The sequence below is a fragment of the Somniosus microcephalus genome, chromosome 3, assembly GCF_052327205.1.
Source record: "Somniosus microcephalus isolate GS21.2 chromosome 3, FLI_Smic_1.0, whole genome shotgun sequence".
NCBI classification, from domain to species: Eukaryota; Metazoa; Chordata; class Chondrichthyes; order Squaliformes; family Somniosidae; genus Somniosus; species Somniosus microcephalus.
Window position 1 is genome coordinate 302607444 of NC_140989.1, and position 23734 is coordinate 302631177.

At 44.9% G+C, this 23734-nt stretch overlaps 1 protein-coding gene and 1 pseudogene across 13 annotated transcripts in view; one reads left to right on the plus strand and one right to left on the minus strand.

Annotated features, from left to right (window-relative positions):
* The window catches only part of nfia (nuclear factor I/A), an 885553-nt gene that overhangs the window by 643676 nt on the left and 218143 nt on the right, over nucleotides 1-23734 (plus strand). For all 13 annotated transcript variants that reach the window (XM_085982852.1, XM_085982857.1, XM_085982863.1 and 10 more), the window contains one exon: nucleotides 18349-18423. In XM_085982852.1, the coding sequence (XP_085838978.1) occupies nucleotides 18349-18423 (75 nt within the window). The remainder of the gene's footprint in view (nucleotides 1-18348; nucleotides 18424-23734) is intronic.
* On the minus strand, nucleotides 11427-11991 carry LOC147122109 (PHD finger protein 23-like; annotated as a pseudogene).

A 23734-nucleotide genomic window follows, 5' to 3' on the forward strand; every position in this document is an offset into this window, starting at 1 on the left:
ATAACCTGGGCCCAGTTGGCATCCCGATGGGTTTTATGCTACTTCCCCGAATCTAATATTCAGACATTCCTAAGGCTTTAATACTATTTGGCATTGTGGTTTTTTCTATCAGTGCCAAATTTCTTGGGGCTAATGTTTCTTTATTAATGCCATTCATTCCAAATACCCAGTTTTGGTGAGAACTGACAGAGTTCACCACTGCCTTGTCATTCTGCCCCCTCTTAAGGTTTTAATCATGTAGCAGGTGCCAGTGAAGTATTAAATCATCACAAAAATTATCTTTGTATTAGATTTAATGATTACAATGATAGTAACATGAAAATTGAACAGGTCTTTCTAAAACATTCAAAATGCCTGTGTTGCTACCTGGCGAGGCTGCACACATCTTGTGTACTTCAACTTTGTTCACAGCTTGTAAGAGATAGTGCCATAAGAAGCCTGACTATGGTCTGGCACGAACCCAACTTTTTGTAAAAGCGTTCAACAAATTATTTGTAACTGGTTCTAACTTAGCACATTTGAAAGGTGTCAGATTCTTCTTGTAACCAAATCTATGTTAAAACAAGTTGGCACGATGCCAGACCATAGCGAGATCTATATGATGCTGCCATGGCCTCCTCCATGGTAGCTGTAAGGAATCAGTGTTGTTTCAATTTCATTATGGATTCAGATAGGTGGAATGAAGGAGAGCTCAAAGTGTTGTTTTTATTTAAAAGTGTGAAATGCTTAGGACATTTTTACTTTTACATTTTGGTTCTTATGTTCATTTGATTTATGTTGTTGCACAAACTGTACAATGCTAATTTAATAATCATAAATCGAATCTGTATCATTTTAGATTTTGATCATTTTTCCTTACTTAAGTACTTGGCCTGTGTGTATGTTGTATGTGAGCCGTCAATCATTCTACCCTTAGTGAAGCAGAGGCTGAAGGCGATAGGTGCAGGTCTGATTCCTTGTAGGTGTTATGGGGAACATGCTGATACCACTTAGCATGTTATTAAAGTTTATCTTGCCACTTCAGAACTCCTGTTGGAACTATTGAATAATCTTCATTGAAATCCAGCAACGAGGCTTCCTTTTATAGTTATTCAAAATGTATTAGTAGAAATGTCTTGATCTTAATAAGAGACATTTAAAATTAGTAATAATATTTACATTTTAGAAACAATAATATATTGTCCTAGATTTTCCTCTGAATTACTGCCCACGTAGAAGTGGATTTGTGCATGGTGCATGACTAACGCCTCCACCAATTACCCTCCATTTACACCCCAAACTTACCCCAAATAATTATCATCACTATATTAGGGATGGGAAGAGCTGTTGCAAGATATCCATGGGGCAGATAACACACTGGGGAGGTCATTTTGTGTGCTACTACTGATTCTCTTCCTGCATAGTGATCTTTTTCATACTTTGGGGCTTCAGTCAGAACTTTTGCTGTTACCTTTACTGAGCTCTGCTCAATGTGCTGCTTTTCACACCTGACATCAATTTCTCAATGGGAATAACTTTATTTTGTTGGTATAAAGAGGCTGAGAACTTGTCTGCAACATTTCACATGGTTGACCACTCCATCCTTCTCCAACGCCTCTCCACTGTCATCCAGCTGGGTGGGACTGCACTGATTCCATTCTTATCTATCACCTGCAACGGCTTCTCTTCCCGCTCCTGCATCGTTACCTCTGGTGTCCCCCAAGGATCTATCCTTGGCCCCCTCCTATTTCTTATCTACATGTTGCTCCTTCATGACATCATCCGAAAACATCGCATCAGTTTCCACATGTACGCTGATGACACCCAGCTCTACCTCACTACCACTTCTCTCGACCCCTCCACAGTCTCTAAATTGTCAGACTGCTTGTCCGACATCCAGTTCTGAATGAGTAGAAATTTTCTCCAGTTAAATATTGGGAAGACCAAAGCCATTGCTTTCAGTCCTCGCCACAAACTCCGTTCCCTAGCCACTGACACCATCTCTCTCCCTAACATCTGTCTGAGGCTGAACCACTCTGTTTGCAACCTTGGTGTCATATTTGACCCTGAAATGAGTTCCGACCACATATCTGCAGCTTAACTAAGACTGCCTATTTCCACCTCCGTAACATCGCCCGTCTCCACCCTTGCCTCAACTCATTCATGCCTTTGTTACCTCTAGACTTGACTATTCCAACACACTCCTGGCTGGCCTCCCACATTCTACCCTACGTAAACTTGAGGTCATCGAAAACTCGGCGCGCGTCCTAACTCGCACCAAGTCCCGTTTACCCATCTCCCCTGTGCTCGTTGACCTACATTAAGCAATGCCTTGATTTCAAAATTCTCATCCTTGTTTTCAAATCCTTCCATGGCCTCGCCCCTCCCTATCTCAGTAATCTCCTTCAGCCCCACAACCCCACCGAGATATCTGCGCTCCTCTAATTCTGCCCTCTTGAGCATCCCTGATTATAATCGCTCAACCATTGGTGGCCGTGCCTTTTGTTGCCAAGGCCCTAAGCTTTGGAATTCCCTGCCTAAACCTCTCCACCTCACTACCTCTCTTTCCTCCTTTAAGACGCTCCTTAAAACCTACCTCTTTGACCAACCTTTTGGTTGCCTGCCCTAATTTCTCCTTATGTGGCTCGGTGTCAAATTTTTTTCTTCCAATACTCCTGTGAAGTGCCTTGGCACGTTTTACTACGTTAAAGGTGCTATATAAATACAAGTTGTTGTTGTTGATATAGAAGAAGCTAGGTTGGAGAATCTTCGAGTCGGACATCACTCTTCCCTATGTGTAGACACTCACTCATCGGCGTCTGCAGAATATATTTACTATTTTGCTACACAGTGGAAATGGATTTGGAATCTGTCTCATTTATTTCATCTTATAAATCTCAGTCCTACTATTTCCCTGACCCCCCCTCCCCCCCGCTAACTAGCAAAGTCCTCTAAAACTGTCATTATTTGACAACAGTAGTATTGGTGCCTTGATGGCAAGAGCCAATGTGTGGTCAGATCAGGTTATGTTTCCCCATACATTCAGCTGGGCTGTTTATGGAAGGAAATGACAGAGTTACTGTGGGCAGTTGTTACAGGTTCCATTGACAGAGACAGACCTGGGCACAGGCTACCAGCTTGACCTCTTGGTTAAGTATTGCTGCACGACATGGGATTAGAGGGAGGGGGGCGGTAAGGTGGGAGAGATCTAAAGAGGGGCAGTAAATAACGAGCAAAAAATTGAAAAGGAGAAGGAATGAATACTGCATTGCATTTTAAAACCAAACATAGTTGCAGAATTTACAGAAATGTTTGAAGACTCCTACTTTGTGTTGAAAATAATTGTGAATACATGAAATATATTGGCCCAGAAATTCGGGTCGGGGGCTTCCCGTGGGTGCAAGCCCCCGACCTGCACTTACCTAGCGCGCCGACCGTTGAGCTGTGGGCCCGCGTGGGATTCCGATCCTGGGCCTCCTCCAACTGCCGGCGCGCAGTGCTTGCGTATCCCAGGGGCGCAGTTAGTTCGATGCGTTCCCTGGGATCACGTGGGCCATGGAGAGCCAATGGTAGCAGGGAATGCTTCATTCATAAGTTTGACAGGAAGAGCTGTCAAATCTATAAATACTATAAGCCCCAAAACATCACTAAAACTTCAAATAATTTTTTTTTTAAAACATCACATTTTTAAAATAACTATAAATTACATGAAATAACTATTTTAAACAATAATTAAAATTTTTGAAAAAATGAATTACATTTTCTAACAGGGCTAAAAATAAACTTACCTTTCTTTAAAGTATTTAAAAATAATAAACCTGTGGAAAAAATGTTTTAATTTTAATTAATTCACCACTTACCTGCTTTTTAAATGTGTAACTGCTGGAGACTTACCCTCCCGGAAAAACCTGCAAAAAAAACGTAAGTTCGATGTGCACACGCTGCCTCTCCAGCGCACGCGTTCCACCGGTCAACCCCTTCTTTCAAGGGAACAGAAGTGCCGGTTTCCCGCGCATGCACAGTGCATGCACGAAACCGGCACTTTCGTTGGGCCTACGCGTGAGTACCCCGTGCGTACTCATGCGTTGGGACCCGAATTTCTGGGCCTATACCGAGAAAAACTATTTATAATGTATTTGAGGCTGCCAGGGTCTGTGCTTTTCAGTACGCGTGCATAGATATTTGGATGTTTGTCTACAGGTGGATTTGTTAATAGATTTCAGTCTTTGTTAGTAATTCAAAGGTTAATACGAATAGGGATTCACCAGATTCTGAAAGAATGGACGTAACTCAGAACATAAGTGGAACCCAATGAGAAAAACAAGGCAAATATCATCTGTCTATAAGAGCCTAAGAAAATGAAATGTAGACAGCTTCTGCAGGTCTGGAAGTGCTAATGGGTGAACTGCACCTCTGACTTTAAGTTGAGCATTTAGTTGGTTTAGCCCTCTTTTCACTTTTTTGTTTACAAAATTCTCATTATTACAGTCTGTTAAATCAGAACCAGGAAGCAATTTTCTAATCAGTACTCTGATCTGGGCAGGGATTCTGCTGCCTTTTATTGCTCGGCCTCTGATTATTGTTCTCTATTCAAAAACACTCCTAACTGTTGTCATTGAAATCCCAGATAATCTCTCAGGGTCAAAGGACAGTCAACCATGACTGCAGCAGTTAAAAGGTTATGCTGATTCCTGTTGTCAAATATCATTCCTTTTCACTTTCTACACTGAGTGATCAGTCCCTCCCTAGGCATTTTCCAGCCAGAAAAATACAGGCAGCGGGTGTTTAATTTGACCTTGGAGTCTTAATGGTGATTTATTTAAAAGGAACCAATATATATGTGTGTTCAGGCGAAGTTGCTGCGACTTATTGAGTGCTTACTAATTTTTGCAGTAAATTGTATCATTGATAAATGCCTCCCTCCCATTCTTTCCAACATGTGTGTGTTATAATCTCACAATTTGAATTTGCATACCTACCAGACCTTTCTCTTTCAATTATGCTGTGATCAGGTTGAAATAACAATAAAATGCATGCAATTTAGACTTCAGTTGCTGGAGTTTGAGGGAGGGGCTAGAGGTAAAGTGCATTTTGGAAGATTCTTGCTTCCACAGATATAGTACACTGATTGTATTATATCTCAGTCCTTTCAACTGCTACAGCAATTTAAAAGCAGATTTGTATCAAAAGAGAAATCAAATAAACCATCCCTTGGCTGAAACAGTCTATTTGTTTCATTCAACTGTGTGATCAAATCACCAGTACAATGCCAAAATGAACTGAAATTGAAATTCCTCCGTGCACTATTTTTAGCACATGGGTTAACCGATTTGCATGAAATTCCTGTATGCACTATTTTTGCAGTCATTAACTGTTTAAAATAATTAAAGATTAATGTTAGAGCCATTAAAGATAAGACATGATAGTTGTTTGTAAGAAATATAAAGAAACTGTCTTTAAAGAACTGAAAGAAATGAGATTTACTTAGCCCTATTGATGGCCTTGAAAGAAATCAAAATGTATTGATTCAACCATTACATTGTAAGAGAACTGGCAGTTGTGAACACTGAGATCATGCAATCTGAGCAAGTTGATGAATGTAAAGTGGAATCATCAGCAAAAGAGTGGATAGAGTTAGATGGTGAGTAAAGGAGGTCATCGATATGAAGAAGGAACAATGAACCCTGGAAAACGGAAAAAGAGTTAGTGGATGAGCCAGCAACTACAAAACAGATAAAGTGGTTAAAGAGAAAACTAGACGGCTATGAATACAGCTTTGGTGGAAGACTGCATGATGGTAACTTGTTCACAAGCATACAGTGCCAGACTCTGGCAAAGACTTTGTAGATGTCCAGGGCAATAGCAGATTCTTTTTCAAAGTGTTGAAGAGCACAGTTCCAGAAGTGTGCAAGATCACCAGTGGAATGGCCCTGTAAAAACCATGCTTACAATTAGCAATTAGACCAGAATCAGTGAGAGATTATTTGAGAGTGAAAAATAGCTTGAGAAGGATGAGCTCCAATAGAATGGGCCTGGGACTGAGCCATCTACCATTGTGGTCATGGATGTACTCCTAATCTGTTATACAACCACAACTGTCTGCCTTAGTGATTATTAACTTTAAACCACAAGCACATAATACTCTCTGCTACATGTACCTTGTAATCATTATCTCTCAGTCCGCACAGTACGAAGGAAAACTGCAAGAAGAGGGGAAAAGGATTAACCCTGCCTGCCTTGGCAATCTGCATACTTTATAACCTTTACTGTAAAGTAACTCACTTCTGACCTTTTTCAGGGTTTCTTTAGCTGACCGACTACCCTTTTTTCCATTTCATTTTTTTTTTTAACTCCGATAGATTTTTGGGCCAGAATTTTACCAGCACTGAGAAGACGGGATTGGAGGCGGGTCAGCTGTGAAAATGAAATGATTGACAGCGGGTAGGGAGCCCGTTGTTAACCCGCCTCCACGCGAGTCTCCCAGGTGTCGGGTCGGTCAGCGCTGAACAGACCCGACACCAAGTAGCGGGGGAGGCAATTGATATAATTAAATGCATTGTTAAGAGGCAATTAAGTCTTATTTTAAGCTTAGCTTTAGATTTTTAGAGATCGCCAACGGCTTCCCCGCTGCTCAGGGATCACGTCAGGTAAGGAGGTCGGGTGTTGTGTCAGCATGGGATGATTTACTAACTTGACAGCTGCAAATGGTCTATAAAAGCCCCCATTTCATAGGTGTTCACTTTCCAAGGATAGAAGCTGTTGCTTTACTGCATTTGGAAGCCAGATTGAGCTTTATGCAGCTTGCAAGTGTTTGGAGCAAACTCTCTATCCAGTGTCACCTCATTGGAGCAACCTCTCTCACCATTGACAGATCGCTTCTGTCATCACAACTTCACCTGCCATCTATTCCATCAGCATCGGTGCCCTTGAAACTATCTCACCTTGGTCCTCAGAATCCCACCACGATCAGCCCCAACATCAGCATCACCGGGCACACCAGCAGCACCATCAACAACACCAAGCTTCTTTGCAATCATCTGATGCTGCACAGGACACAGGGCATCAGCACCCGACCATATTGCTGGCCGGGACGCCAGGGATGGCCTCACCATGGCCACATTTACTTCACTTGATGCTGCACACCCTGGCTGCCACGTGATGCGCCGGGTTGGCACCACCCCACACCAATACATTAAAGCATCCCTACAATGCCCAAGCCATTCCTTTCACACTCATCACCATTGCAGGGGGTACCATTATGTCTCACCATTCACTGCAACTCACTAAGCCACTTCCAAAGGTGCACACACATCTGTCGAAGAACGCAAAGTGTTGAAAGTAAAGATTTCAATGTTTGACAGCACATTACCAGAAACTTAAGCACATGAACATTGGCTAAACCACCCAAGTGCCTACCCTTGTGTGTTGTTAGTTGATATGCTTGCAGTAGGATGAGGGTAAGTGTGAGGGGTGGCTAGTGAGATGGGGAAGTGATAATGTAGATAGAGAGGGATGGGTGGAGGTGCAAGGTAAGTTGGTGTGAGTAAGGATGTGCAGGAGTAGGGTAGGGAAGGCAGAGTGATGGGGATGTGATGAGTGGCACAGCAGGATGAGGTTGAGTGTGGCTTGGCAGTAACGTTTCGTGATCATCTGAGATCATTGAAAGGTTTGCGCCACTGCAGCCTGGTCCTCCTGATGACATCGCTGCTTGTGCCCTCCTCTGCAATGTGCAACCAGGCTGCGCTGGTCTCCTGGGGAGGTCTCTTCCGCCCATTGGAAGGGAAGAGGACCTCCTGAGTGCTGTGACTCCCTCCATAAGCATATGGAGGGAGTCATGGGAGAGCCTTGGTGCAGCCGTGCACCTTTGTGCAGTGCTTGTCAGTGTTTGCAGCACCTCAATGCACAACTGTCAAAACCAATCTGGACATGGCCCCTTGTTGGGCACCAAGATGTAGTATTAAAAAGTAGAAACAAGGTGCACAGAGGACTGGAAGAGACACTTAGGGGTCAATTTTCAGTGTGCCGTGAGGCAGGCTTTTAGGCGTGTGGGGGGCTAAAATCTCGAATTCGAGGGTCCCGACACCATCCCACCCAAAACCCGCCTCCACGTAAGTTTCAGAGGAGGCGGGTACCCGCCCCACACTGGGACCCGCTGACCCGAGGCGGGAAGGGATTAGTGCCAATTAACTGCCTGTTAACAGGTAGTTGACAGGCATTTTTTAGCCTAATCCCTATTTTGAGGGGTGTCGTGTGGGATTCCCGATGGCTCCAAACCACGCCAGGTTAGAGGAGTCGGGCCGTCGGGTTGAAGGACTTGGAGGGGTCGCGATGTCGGTGTTCAGGTGAGTGATGGGTGCATGAGTGCAAAGGTAAGTGTGTTTGGTGTGTCTAAAGTGTGTAAAGAAGTTTAAATTACCTGTACTTACCTTAACAGCCTTTCTTCCTCTAGGTTTCGGGAGTCTATCACTCAGCCGGCACTGAAAGCCTTCAGCTTTCATTGCCGGTGAGAGTTCTCACTGAGTCTGTGTAGAAGGACTCAGGTTAGAAGTCAGACTGTCAGTGTTTGACAGCTTCAAACAGCTGTGAAACACTGATATTTCATCTGTCAAGACCTCTTGACAGATGAAATTTCAGTCTGTGACGTCACCTGTTGCCGGGTGGCCCTTAATTGGCCTGCTGAGCCCGCTGGGTGGGCTCAACAAGGTCAATCAAGGGAAAATCGCGTGGATTGGCTGGACGTCGATGTAGGCGGGACTAAAACCCAAAAGTTGTAGTCCCGCCTCGTTCCCGACAGCTTAATGAAAATTGACCCCTTAGAGTTTGAAATAATGCAGAATTAGGTGGGATCATAGAAAATACAAAGTGTGGTTAATAAGGTTGATGAGCTGCAGCCGCAAATAGCCACGTGGAATGAGATAAAAATAGATAAAGAGGAGGAGGTACTAGGAAGTCTGGCAGTACTTAAAGTAGATAAATCACCCAGTCCGAATGGGATGCATCCTAGGTCACTGAGGAACGTAAGGGTAGAAATTATAGAGGTGCTGGCCACAATCTTCCAATCCTCCTTAGATTCAGGAGTGGTGTCAAAGGATTGGACGATTGCAAATGTTACACCGTTGTTCAAAAATGGGGAGCAGGATAAACCTGACAATTACAGGCCAGTCAATTTAACATCAGTGGTGGGGAAACTGTTAGAAACACTAATCTAGGAGAAAATTAACAGCCACTTGAACAAGCATGGACTAATAAAGGAAAGCCAGCACGGATTTGTTAAGGGTAAATCGTGTTTGACTAACTTGATTGAGTTTTTTGATGAGGTAACAGAGAGGGTGGATGAGGGCAGTGCAGTTGATGTGTATATGGACTTTCAAAAGGCATTTGATAAAGTACCACCATTTTGCTTGTTAGCAAAATTGAAACCAGTGAGATAAAAGGGGCCGTAACAGTATGGATACAAAATTGGCTAAGGGAAAGAAAACAGAGAGTTGTGAATGGCTGTTTTTCAGACTGGTGGGAGGTATACAGTCGAGTTCCCCAAGGTTCAGTACTAGGACCACTGCTATTTTAGATGTCCATTAAAGGCTTGGGGATACAGGACACAATTTTGAAATTTGAGATGAGACAAAACTTAGAAGTGTAATAAACAGTGAGGAATAGTAATAGACTTCAAGAGGACATAGACAGGCTGGTGCAATGGGAGGACACATGGCAGATGAAATTCAACACAGAAAAGCGTGAAATGATACATTTTAGTAGGAAGAATGAGGAGAGATTATACAAGCTAAATTGTACAATTATAAAGGGGGTGAGAGACCTGGGGGTGTTTGTGTACAAATCTTTGAAGGTGGCAGGACAGGTTAACAAAGCAGTTAATAAAGCATATGGGATCCTGGGCTTTATAAATAGAGGCAAAAGCAAGGAAGTTATGTTAAATCTATATAAAATGCTAGTTCGGCCCCAACTGGAGTATTGTGTCCAATTCTGGGCACCACACTTTAGGAAGAACATTAAGGCTTTGGAGAGGGTACAGAAGAGATTTACTAGAATGGTTCCAGGGATGAGGGATTACAGTTACATGGATAGGCTAGAGAAGCTGGGATTGTTCTCCTTAGAACAGAGAAGGCTAAGTGGAGATTTGATAGTGTGGCGGTACCACCGGTTGTACCTTACATAAAGACACATAATTCCCTTTAACTTACCTTTTGGGGCCATTGCCCTTTTAACTTACCTGTTGGGGCCATTGCCCCTTTAAGACGTGCGCTGACGTCACTTCACATACGACGTGATGTGCGTGCGCCGGCACAGCCCGGCCTAGCGTCTTCGGCCACATCGACCAGCCGACGGGAGCGACGCGATCTTCCGCTCCCGCGGCAAGCACTGGCACAGCCCGGCCTCATGACCTCGGCCTCAACGGCCAGCGACGCAACGACGCACATCACATGACGCCCTAAGCGCGGGAAACGCGAACACCGTGATGACGTCACAACACAAACGTGATGACGTCATCACGCTCCCCACAGGACTGCGAACTCAGTCCTCGTGGAGTCCCCGCTGGGACAAGACCTATACCACGGTGTTCCTACAGTCAGCCATCTTACCTGCCATCTTACCTGATGTAATTAGTCTGTTCCTGTAAATAAACAACTTGTTAAAAGTTCGTCGAAGTCAAACTCTCTTATTTAGTGGCGATCTACACGAACCGCTACAATAGAGTTGTTTAAAATCATGAAGGGCTTAGATAGAGCAAATAAAGAGAAACTATTTCCAATGACTGATGGGTCAATAACCAGCGAGCACAGAGTTAAGGTGATTGGTAATAGAGCCAGCGGCGACATGAGGAAAAACCTTTTTACGCAACGAGTGGTTAGGATTTGGACTGCACTGCCTGATAGGGTGGTGGATACAGCTTCAATAGTAGCCTTCAAAAGGGAATTGGATAAATAATTGAAGGAGAAAATGTTGCAGGGATATGGGGAAAGGGTGGGGGCGTGAGACTAACTGAATTGCTAAGTGAAAGAGCCGGCGCAGACTTGATGGGCCGAATGGCCTCCTTCTGTGCTGTACTATTTGCTGATTCTATTCTATGATTTAAGGAAACCGGCTGATGACACGTCATCAAATGACGTCATCAGACCCGCTTCCTTTCAATTGGCTGGGAACCTTGCTGGGCGGGCCTAACAAGTCCCATCAATGTAAAATCACTTCAGCAGAGCAGGCTGGGACCACGCTGCCGACCCCTAGGCCCCGGATCCGTCTCAGTAGACGAAACCGCTGCCTTGGACTTTAAGGGAATCAAGGGATATGGTGATCAGGTGGCAAAGTGGAGTTGAGGTTGAAGATCAGCCATGATCTATTGAATGGTGGAGCAGGCTCGAAGGGCTGTATGGCCTACTCCTGCTCCTATTTCTTACTTTATGAGTCACAAAACAGGCCCATGAATTGTTCATTCAAGGAAGCTTCTTCTGGCCTGAGCCCAATTTACTCCATTCTTTCACATCTCCACACTTTTCACAGAAAAAGACATCAGGTACATTAGACTTTTAGATTTTGGCACAAGAACAGGTGGATCCGGGTGTTGTGCTGGTTACATTCAATCATTGGCCTGCCTGCAAAGGGCTTCTGACAATAACATGTCACTAGTCTTGACAAGTCGCCATCTGATCCCACCATATCTTCATCCATTATCCTCGTTTCGCCTTCACTACACCTAGTTTCGCCGCAATTACTAATTCCCAAACTGAAGCACTCTTTGAGTTCCATTTGATAGTTTTCAGTATGTGGCCTGTGGCTTTGGGCTCAGAGGCTCAGAGAGGAAGTTTGCTTTCATCACCTCCTCATCTGAGTCCGTTTCACTCAACGATTTTTTGATCTTTTCCCCTCTCCTTTTCCATTTCCATGCTCCACTGTTTTTCTCTTCTCGGATTTCTCAGACCCTGGGTAGAGAGAATCCTTCAACCTCAGTCTGTTGAGCAATACACCATCCAACTTCAGGTGGTGGAATACATTTTTACATCATGTCATATAATATCAGCTATATATCACTTAAAGCAGCACTAAGTGTGGTGCAGAGGAGCACAAGGCTGGACTGCAGAGTGTGATAGTGAGAGTGCAGGAGGAAAGCACTGATCAGACTGAGCTGAGCACTGAAACCCAACCGAAAATAACTGCTGAAGTGGGTGGGGAAAAGCAAAGCTTTGATTGGAGGATCAGAGAGTGCAAGCAGGGGTGGGGGGGTGTATGGAACGTAACAGCATGTGGCAAAAAGCGTGGGTGGGAGGTGAGAAGTTTGGAAAATATCTCAGAGCTACAGGAAAGACTGACTTTAGAAAATTATAGTGCTGCAAATTCAGCTGCCTCAGCTGTCCAGGTTTTGGGGACACGCGGGATATTTCTGCTTCTGAGGGACAGTCTGTGGGCTGGATGACTCTGTTTCGTAGGCCAGATTTGACCCGTGGGCTATACGTTTGACACCCCTAATGTAGCGTAATGTATACAGGGACGGATAATGTTAAACTTGTGTATAACATGAAAGGGGTCATTGGCAGAGGCCAAAATTGAAATGAAATTAGAAGTGCTTATTAACCATACTTTGAAAGCATTTTGAGGCCGTTGTTAACAAGGCAAATTGGGTACTATGGTGTCTCTGGAGGACACTGGGCTACGTTCAGGATGATTCCAGGCATTAGAAGAATAGTCTTGAAGAAATGCTTAAGTAACTAAGAACATAAGAAATAGGAGCAGGAGTAGGCCCTTCGAGCCTGCTCCGCCATTCAATGAGATCATGGCTGATCTTCTGCCTCTGCCTCCCATCCCCTTTAACATCCCAGAATAAATGCCCCACGCTCCCTCCCTGCCCCTTTAACCTCACCTTCTGCCAATCAGAGTGATGGGCGGACACGGCAGTGGCCTCCTGGCCCTCCAGAACCGCACATTGGGCCATGGATCCATCAGTCAGATGACTGGCCCTCCCAACTCCCAGACCCGGCCCACAATACTAAACATATTTTCACTGGCAATAAGAAAACTGAGGGGAGACATGATACAGGTATTCAAAATAATGACAGATGTAGATGAGTTAAGTAAGCAAACTATTTCTCTTGAACAAGAAGCATAGGCCTATAGGATATAAGTACAAAATTCACAAGCCCTCAAGCAAGGTTAGTGATCAGTTTTCACACAGAATAGCTAACATGTGGAAAAAGGACCAAAAGAAGGATCAATTAGTACCTTTAAAATCATCGGTTGAAAAGTGAGTTTGAGGACTATATAGGCCCGGATTTTGCTTTAAGAATAACAGTAAGGCTAACTGCGCTCACCGTTACTATGGAGTAAATTAAACAGCAACTTTTGGAGTCCACACTTGCACAGTTAAACATGGAAATCCGGAAGGTGCGGTCTGATTTGCCCTGCTCCTCCACAAGCTGCTCCCCACCGGTACCTCGCTGAGAGACTCGGCATTGAAATCCATGTAAGGGCATGAAGTTGCTGTACTTGCCCACTAGTTACCCCTAAACATGCCGGGAAAGGTTAGGGCTGGTGCATTCAGATGCAAGTGAATTTTTAACACCGTGATAACTCTTAATTACTGCCAAACAACCTCTCTGGCACTGTAAATTTAGAAGTGTAGAGTCTCATTCCTTCAGAATTTAATTATTGTTGAAGATTTTTAAAAATGTAAAATTATTTTTTTACAGTCTTTTTCTGTTTCTTTTATTTCTCTCTCTTAATCCCATCTTTCTTTCTCTCTCTTTATTTTGCTTTCTGTACATGAGCAGCGTTAGTTCGCTGCTGACTGCAAAAGCCGAGCCATTGATACTTACACTGCTTAATTTTTTTCAGGGGCAGTTGGGGAAGGAAATTACTGTTCCCTAAAGTAGGAGATCAACAGGTGATGGTGGGGAATGAATCAATGATATTATAATTATATATGAACGTTGAATGGAGGTGGCATCCTTGTGTAAATGTTGGGATGCACCTGCAAGAAACATCCCTCGCTGACCCCGGCAGGCTTTCTGGGCTCGGAGGAGGCGCCCTGATTCCCATAGCAATGATGGGCACTGCGCCACTAAAGGCACATCCTGGGCACTTGCCTGTCGGAGGAGGTACATAATTCCGAGCTTCCGGTCGCCTGTCACGTTAATTCTCCCCTCCACTCCCACTCTGATCGCTCCATCCTCGGCCCCTTACATTGTTCCAACGAAGCTCAAGGTAAGCTCAAGAAACAGCACCTCATCTTTCTATTAGTCACTTACATTTGTCCACCCCAGTCCAACACCGGCATCTCCACACCATGGCTACTATCGACACCACAAACTGCCGGCTCAAAGTGGAGAGGATCTCCAAGAAGATCGCGCATATCGACACAGACATCAAGTTTCTACAGAGGTGCAAGAAAGCAGACCAGATCCCGAAAGGACTACAGATCACGAACCCACTCAAGTCCAAAGATGTGCGGGTTAGGTTAATTGGCCATGATAAAAAAAATTGGCCATTAGTGTTAGGGGGGATTAAATACGTGGGGTTACGGGGTTACGGGGATAGAGCTTGGGTGGGATGGCTGTCGGTGTAGGGACCGGGTGCTAGGGTTTGGATGATCAGCCATGATCTCGTTGAATGGCGGAGCAGGCTCGAAGGGCCGAATGGCCTACTCCTGTTCCTATCTTCTATGTTTCTATGACCTACAACACAGACTACGCTGAGAGACTCTGCCGTCGTACCTCTCGCACACTCCTCAACCATCTCGTACACCAGCTCTACAGCAGACGCCGCAACCTCGAAACCGAGATAGAGTCCATGTTCTCAGCCTGTGCTCAGGACACAACAGACCAGCTACGAGACACCACCAAGCAGACGAGGCAATTGAACTACACTGCCTACATGCACACCAAGAACAGGAAGCTTGAGAAACTTGGCATCACCACCAGCAGCAACCAAGCCTCCCCCGGTACCACGGTTGAAACCACAGGGAAGTCCATCGTCAACTTGTCCGACCACACCCTTCAACCAGACGAAATTGAAGTTCTCAGCCGAGGGCTCAATTTCCGCCCCACCACCAAAATGGACCCCATCGGTCTCGCAGCAGATGCAGAGGAATTCATCAGGAGAATGAGGCTCCGGGAATTCTTCCACAAATCACAAGATGCCAGCAGCGAACCCAATGAGACAACCAATGATCCGGAACAGCAGACAGAGGGAGCCGCAGTGCAGCAACCGAAGAAGAAAGAGTCAAATTGGACCCCTCCGGAGGGTCGCTGCCCTAAGCTTGACATGTATGCTCAAGCTGTCAGGAGATGCATCAACGCCAGATTCATCAGCCGCACTCACAAGACAGTCCAGAATGTCACCCAAGCACAACGCAATGCCATCCACGCTCTCAAGACCAACCGCAACATCGTCATCAAACCAGCAGACAAAGGAGGAGCCATCGTCATACAGAACAGAACGGACTATTGCAAAGAAGCATACCGACAACTGGACAACTAGGAACACTACAGACAGTTACCCGCAGAACCGACCAAAGAACACACCCGCCAACTCAACAGACTGATCAAGACCTTTGATCCAGACCTTCAGAGCATCGTACGCGCTAATCATCCCACGTACTCCCCACGAGGGAGACTTTTACTGCCTCCCAAAGATACACAAAGCCAACACACCCGGACATCCTATCGTATCAGGCAACGGAACCCTGTGTGAGAACCTCTCTGGATACATCGAGGGCATCCTGAAACCCATCGTACAGGGAACCCCCATCTTCTGTCGCGACACTACAGACTTCTTACAGAAACTCAGCACCCACGGACCAGTTGAACCAGGAACACTCCTCGCCACGATGAACGTCTCGGCACTCTACACCCGTATCCCCCACAATGACGGCATCGCTGCGACAGCCTCAGTACTCAACACCAACAACAGCCAATCTCCAGACGCCATCCTACAACTCATCCGCTTCATCCTTGACCACAATGTCTTCACCTTCGACAACCAGTTCTTTACCCAAACACATGGAACAGCCATAGGGACCAAATTCGCACCCCAATACGCCAACATCTTCATGCACAAGTTCGAGCAAGACTTCTTCGCTGCACAGGACCTCCAACCAACGCTATACACCAGATACATCGACGACATTTTCTTCCTATGGACCCACGGCGAAGAATCACTGAAAAGACTACACGATAACATCAACAAGTTCCATCCCACCATCAAACTCACCATGGACTACTCCTCAGAATCGGTTTCATTCTTGGACACACGAATCTCCATCAAAGACGGACACCTCAGCACTTCACTCTACCGCAAGCCCACGGACAACCTCAGGATGCTCCACTTCTCCAGCTTCCACCCTAACCACGTTAAAGAAGCCATCCCCTATGGACAAGCCCTGCGAATACACAGGATCTGCTCAGACGAGGAGGAACGCGATGGACACCTACAGACGCTGAAAGACGCCCTCGTAAGAACGGGATATGACGCTCGACTCGTCGATCGAAAGTTCCGACGGGCCACAGCAAAAAATCGCATAGACCTCCTCAGAAGACAAACATGGGACACAACCAACAGAGTACCCTTCGTCGTCCAGTACTTCCCCGGAGCGGAGAAACTACGCCATGTTCTTCGCAGCCTTCAACATGTCATCGATGACGACGAACACCTCGCTAAGGCCATCCCCACGCCTCCACTACTCGCCTTCAAACAGCCGCCTAACCTCAAACAGACCATCGTTCACAGCAAATTACCCAGCTTTCAGGAGAACAGCGACCACGACACCACACAACCCTGCCACGGCAACCTCTGTAAGACATGCCAGATCATCAACACAGATACCATCATCACACGTGAGGACACCACCCACCAGGTACATGGTACATACTCATGTGACTCGGCCAACGTTGTCTACCTCGTACGTTGCAGGAAAGGATGCCCTGGAGCATGGTATATCGGCGAGACCATGCAGACACTGCGACAACGGATGAACAGACACCGCGCAACAATCGCCAGGCAGGAGTGTTCCCTCCCAGTCGGGGAACACTTCAGCAGTCAAGGACATTCAGTCTCCGATCTTTGGGTAAGCATTCTCCAAGGCAGCCTTCGAGACACACGACAACGCAAAATCGTAGAGCAGAAACTGATAGCCAAGTTCCGCACTCATGAGGACGGCCTCAACCGGGATCTTGGGTTCATGTCACGCTACATGTAACCCCACCTGACGTAGGGTCATCCAGACTCGAGTCGTCATTGGCTTGTTCTCTCTACACAGATGCAGCCGGACCTGCTGTGATTTCCAGCAAAAAAAATGTTTTTTTGTCTGTTTTTTGTTTTTCATACAGACCCCAGCATCTGCAACATTTGACCCCTTGTGACCCCACCTCATTGTTCTTTGATGTAATGTTTTCCTGACTAACCTGTTTGGACACCATTCACACCTTTGATTGCTGTGATTATCTCTCTGCCGAGGTGTGATAAATGGCAGTTAGAAAGATTACCTGTAAACATCTGACATTATTCTCTGACTATATAAGCTGTGTCTTTATGCATCTCTCCACTTCACCTGACGAAGGAGCAGCGCTCCGAAAGCTTGTGATTTCAAATAAAGCTGTTGGACTATAACCTGGTGTTGTGTGACTTCTTACATTTGTCCACCCCAGTCCAACACCGGCATCTCCACACCATCACTTTACAGCCTTCTGGACTTAACATCGAGTTCAACAATTTCAGACCATAAATTGGCCCCTGTATTTCTTTACATTTTTTTCTCTTGTTTCCTCACATGGTAGCTATTAATGTTGCTGCCATCATCATTCACACATCATCTAGAACCATCTTTTGTTTCTTGAGTTGTCCCATTACCTCTCCTTTTGCCTTGCACCATCATCCCTTTTGTCAGTCAATCTCTCCTGCCTTCCATGATATCACAGACCTTCCCTTTGTTCTTTCCTCCCCTCCTCCCTGCCCCTGTTTAAAAATCTCTCTTCCCTAACCTTTTCCAGTTCTGACAAAGGGTTCGACCCAAAACGTTGACTCTGTTTCTCTCTCCTCGATGCTGCCTGACCTGCTGAGTGTTTCCAGCACTTTGTGTTGTTATTTCTCTCAGCATCTACCCTGTCAATCCCCCTCAGACTCTTGTATGTTTCAATGAGCTCACCTCTCATTCTTCGAAACTCCAGAGAGTATAGGCCCAACCTACTTAATCTTTCCTCATAGGACAACCCTCTCATCTCAGGTTAATTGAAAGTGGGAACATTTTTAATAAAGTTTCACGTGTTTTTTTTAATGGAGGATGTCCATACTTTATTGTGAAATAAAATTTTCAATTTGCAAATTCTTGTTCTGTAGAAGCTTATTTTTCTTTACTTCCATGTTTTGCAGGACATTTGGGCTTCCAAGACAGCTTTGTCACATCAGGCGTGTTCAGTGTCAATGAGCTGGTGAGAGTGTCACAAAGTAAGTGAAAACATTTTATGTAAACATAGACACGATAATAAAGGTGCAGATGAAATTTCAGCTGTAGTTCAAATATCTCCATTAAAGTCATTAAATAATTAAAAATCATCTCAGATTAAAAAATAATTTCATTTATTTGCACCAAGGTAATTCTTTCTTTTGTAAATCACAGATCTCTTTATGTACTGCATATACCATAATCCAGCCATGAGGGTGCATTGACAACTAGCTTTAAGGCTTTCATGAAAGCAGTTTTGTAAGCATCCTCTCTGAGATGCACAAGACTGAAATTCCTCTCCCATGCACTGGTCGTACAGGCGTGTGCCTACCACAGAAGGGGTGAAAAAACACGGGCAGAGATTTTGCACCCAATTTGCATTTTAAACACACCTCTCCAGGTTTTCTGCCTGCATGTGAACTACACGAGGCCTGTGCTGCTCCAAGGCGTGACTCCCATTAGAGCCTTTAATTTCATACATTTGGGGCACGTGCTTGTTGCACCACAATTTCTGATGTATTGCATTAATGGTGTGAAGCCAATGAAGTGTACCTATTAAATCAGGTACTCGGCTACTGGAAGTCTCCTTTGGTCTGGTTAAGGCTGTGCTGCCTGCTGTTTTACAGTGATTTTCGAGACCCTGTTTTTGGCCCATTTTTAATTTTCCTTGCTTACTAATATTTCAGTAACATTGTTTGTTTCAGCTCCTAAATTATGTCTGCATATTCTGTTGTAATTTTAATTTAGCATCCCTTCTAACTTGATAGCTTGCCTGAGCTAGGCAACAGCGCTCTTTGGATAGAATGGACATTCCATTGGAATTTCCTTAGCCCTCAGGGAGAAAGATTTGGAGTTTTTTAGCCAGGAGCAGAGGCAGGTCCACCTGGAGCAAAGTGGGGCTTAGCATCTACCTGGTGGGGGGCCACGTTTTTAGAAAATGCCATAGTTTCCTGGGCATGTCAGAGGAGCCGAGTCTGCGCTGTTTATATTTCAGCAAGGAGGCAGTTGTGGAACATTGCCATCTCCTGGAGAAGGACTTCCAAACTTCCTCTATTACTGACATGACCCTCCTTGCAGAAGTTAAAGTAATGACTGTCTTGATCATTTAAGCCACTGACATATATCAGATAAGAACATGAAAGAATCAGTTGGTCTATTGAGCATGTCCCGTCTCAGCCCAGTATGGTGTAACCTCTGCACACAATCAACCTCTTCCCAGTGGAAGTCCCCAGCCTCTGCCCTACTCATGTAGCTACAGTGTTGATGTGGCTGATCCGGTTACGCTTCTGGTCAATGGTGACCCCAAAATGGTGATGGTGGGGGACTCACTGATGGTGGTGCCATTGAAGGTCAAGGGGAGTTTGCCAGGCTTTGTCTTGTTTGAGATGTTCATTATCTGGCACTTATGTGGTGCAAATGTTACTGGCACTTGCTATCCTTTGTCTGGATGTTATCCGGGTCTTGCAACAGGCTTGTATGTGCTGCTTCATTATCAGACGATAATGCGAATGGAGCTGAACACTGTGGAATTATCAGCAAATGACATTTTTGATGGAGGGAAGGTCAGTGATGAAGCAGCTGAAGATGGTTTGGCTGAGGACATACAGTGATGTCTTGGGGCTGTGAGAACTAGGCCCCTGATGGTGCACCAGAGCCAGAAATGGTAGCCCTTCTTGCCATCACCTGCCTTAGCATAATTTCCAGGTCTTCTCAGAAAATCGAGCCGTTCTCCTTCCACCACAGGAAGTGGCAGACTCCTGGCTCACCTCACACCTCATACAACTCAGTAGAAGAAGCGACAGGAATCAATTTCCAGCAATCAGGAACTGCAGCTGCTGCTTCAAGTGGCATCTGCACATTTCTGTTTGTGCCCAGGCTCACAGCACGTCGCACAGACCACAAATGGTGAGCACAAGTAGTATGCAAATGAGGAGCCCTTGGAAAACCCAGCGAGGTCTCTTCTGCCCACCAGAAACGTAGAATGCGACAGGGCAAATGAGCTTGGGCTGCTGCTGCAGAATTTCATCCCTCGATAAGCAGGAAATCAAGGGTGCAAACCTAATCTTAGTAAATGCTGTAGTATAGCAGGCTGAAGTTTGAATATGCTGCATCAATTCAGTACCTTCAGCTAATATTTAACTCAAAGGCCATACCTTGAATAAGTTTACCAAGAAGCTGTTGATGCTCCAAAGTGTTGACATTCTCAGTATAAAACACTTTTTTTCTCCTGGAACAATCTTGTTCTTTTAACTCCAGAGAATCATTAAATGTTAATTTTCCTTTTTTAACGTCATCTGGACAGAGCTATTGTCTTGAAATTATTATTGCTTAGCTACGTACCAAAGCTCAATAATAACCTCGGATAGCAGTGCCCTAGTCTTTTATACAATCAGCCCTATTTCAGAACAAAAGCACTTTGCTTTCATTCAAGAACAAGTTTGATTTCCGCCCACTTTCACTACTGTAGCATTATGTCTCTGTTCAGAGCTCCAGCGATTTTCATCTCGAGTCCTTTTTTTTCCTTTTAAACTGCAACACACCCCGTTCATCTAAGGTGACCTTGTACTCTTTTGTCCTGCAGCCTGTACCATTAATCACCCTTTAAAAACCCACAGTAATAAACAAAAGCCCTGAATGTGTTCATTGCTTATTCAGCCAAGGTGAGGAGATGACACATAATCCACTTCAGTAGCAAACTATTGTACCTGGATTCTGCCAGTGAGACATTCCTAACTGTCAGCTGTATTTTTCATGTGAGGACTAGACTCCCTGTTTTTCTCCCCATTCTCTTCTTTTGGGAATATACATCAACTGTTGCCATGAATGTGAGAATACCAACTGCTTCCAAGTCTCTGCCTACACTAATATGATACAAAATAAAAACAGAAATGACTGGAAATACACAACTTATCTGCCAGCATCTGACAAGAGATGCTTAACAAGAGACGGTTAACATTTGAGTTGCAGACCCTTTCTCAGAACGGATCCAACTGCTAGCATTTATGTGAGTACGTAATAGACGCCACAAGATTCTCGCTATCATGCTCTTCCAACTGGCGGCTACTTAGTTTCTGTTGTTATTAATTTTCCATTGTGTCTTTCTATTCACAATCCCACTATCTATGTTTTGCCCTTTGGTCTTCTATCAGCTTGCGATTGATCCCATCACCTTATTAAGGTGCTAAACAGCAGCCAAAGCTCGCATGCTTCTTGCTGTAACACAAAAAAAAAACAGCAGCTTGCAGTTATATAGTACTCTTAATGTAGAAAAATGTCCCAAAGCACGTCATGGAGGAAAAAAAGAATAGACGCTCTGTTATTGGATGCAGGATTTTCATTACTTCAAGGGTCTGTCCCGCCTGCTGGTATGCTTCATCCTAATTGCACAGTGCTTTCCAAAAAATATTCGATTTTGCCTTTTGTACCTTCATCGTGGCCCCTCTCAATACCATACGGAGTGTTGATTCGACACTAGCCTTTTACACTCTACTGCCAATTTTCTTTCCCTCCCTCCAAGGAGATACCAGACCTCCAAGCTGGTGCTCCCTCTAGCAACGCGGCTAGGAAGGGGAAATCACAGTATGAAGGATAGTGGGCCAATACCCCACCACGCTGTAGTGCAATTTTGTAGTACTTTAGCATCTTGTACTATTGCAATTAACTGTCACATGTATAATAAAGTTTGCTTTGAGGTTGCACTAGAGAGGGGTAAAATATCAGCCTCTATTACCATTCCTGGTAACTATCCAATGACCCCTGCTGGAAGGTGCACATGTGTGGACATCTGGTGAGGACGGGATTAGGCTCCAGTGTGACCTCTTCGACAGTCAAATAACTTGCCACTGCTCAGTCTCTGGGCTGTCAAATAAAGATTGGTCATTCGGTCATTCAAGAGGAAGTGTGTTGTGTGATGCCCATGAAAATACATCTTAGTATGAGTTGCCCTCTTCAGATAGTGGGGAGGGGAGAGTATTTGCTCTTACAAAGAATGTACTGAAAACAAGTGATGTTCCATACTGCTAGTCTTTGAGTCCTCTTTTTAAAATAGCATGTTTAGGAATAAAATTGTACTGAACTAATAATCATGCAGTATTGGACAAGTATGCAAATAGTATATATTGTTTTTTAAAAGAGTCAATCAGTACTAAAAACAACTAAAAGAACAAACCCTTGAGCTAAGCAGACTTCAAGAGGCTGTAATTTCTTTTTCACCAGATATTCAATAACAGTGATTAGCACATCAAGAGAGGTTTCTTAACAGACCTTTGGAGATCTACTGGCCCTTTCATTAAACCAATGTTGACATGACAAGCTGAATAAAGCAGAAATTGTAAAAGGGGCACTTTCTTTGTACTAAAGTGTCCGGTAAACCTTTTTATGTTTATGCAGCATGTCATTTTTGTCATGTGAGGTCATTTCAAATCAAATCAAATCAACTTTTATTGTCATTGTTAGTGCACAAGTGCAGTACAACGAAATGTAGGCTTGCGGCTCCCGAGAGTGTACATTTGGATTAAGACATTTAAACATTCAACATACATTTGGCTTGTAGTATATTAACATAAACATAACCATAATAAAGTGCATTGGCAGATGTGCAGGCTTTAGAGTTTATTTGTGGAGTTCAGTAGGATGACAGCCCTGGGAAAGAAGCTGTTCCTAAATCTGGTCGTACGGGTGCGAATGCATCTGTAGCGTCTCCCAGATGGCAGGAGGGCGAACAGACTGTGGCTGGGGTGGGTAGGGTCTTTGATGATGGACCGTGACCTCCGTAGACAGCGTTTCTGGTATATGTGCTCTATGGTCGGTAGCCGGGTGCCGGTAATGCGTTAGGCAGTTTTGACTACCCGCTGCAGGGCTTTCCGGTCATAGTAGCTACAGCTGCCGTACCATACAGTGATACAGTTTGTCAGGATGCTCTCTATAGTGCAGCGGTAAAAGTTAGAGAGGATCAGGGGTGACAGATTACATCCCTTCAGCCTCCTTAGGAAATATAGGCGCTGCTGGGCCTTCTTCACCAGAGAGGAGGTGTTGAGGGACCAGGAGAGGTCTTCCGTGATGTGGACTCCGAGGAACTTAAAGCTGTCCACCCTTTCCACCACAGCCCCATTGATGTGGATGGGGGTGTGACTTCCGCCTTTGGACTTCCTGAAGTCCACAATGATTTCTTTTGTTTTCTTGGTGTTAAGGGCCAGGTTGTTATCGGCGCACCACTTCACGAGATGCTGGACCTCCTCCCTGTAGGCTGACTCATCGTTGTTGGTGATCTGGCCTACTACCGTGGTGTCATCCGCAAACTTGATGCTGGTGTTG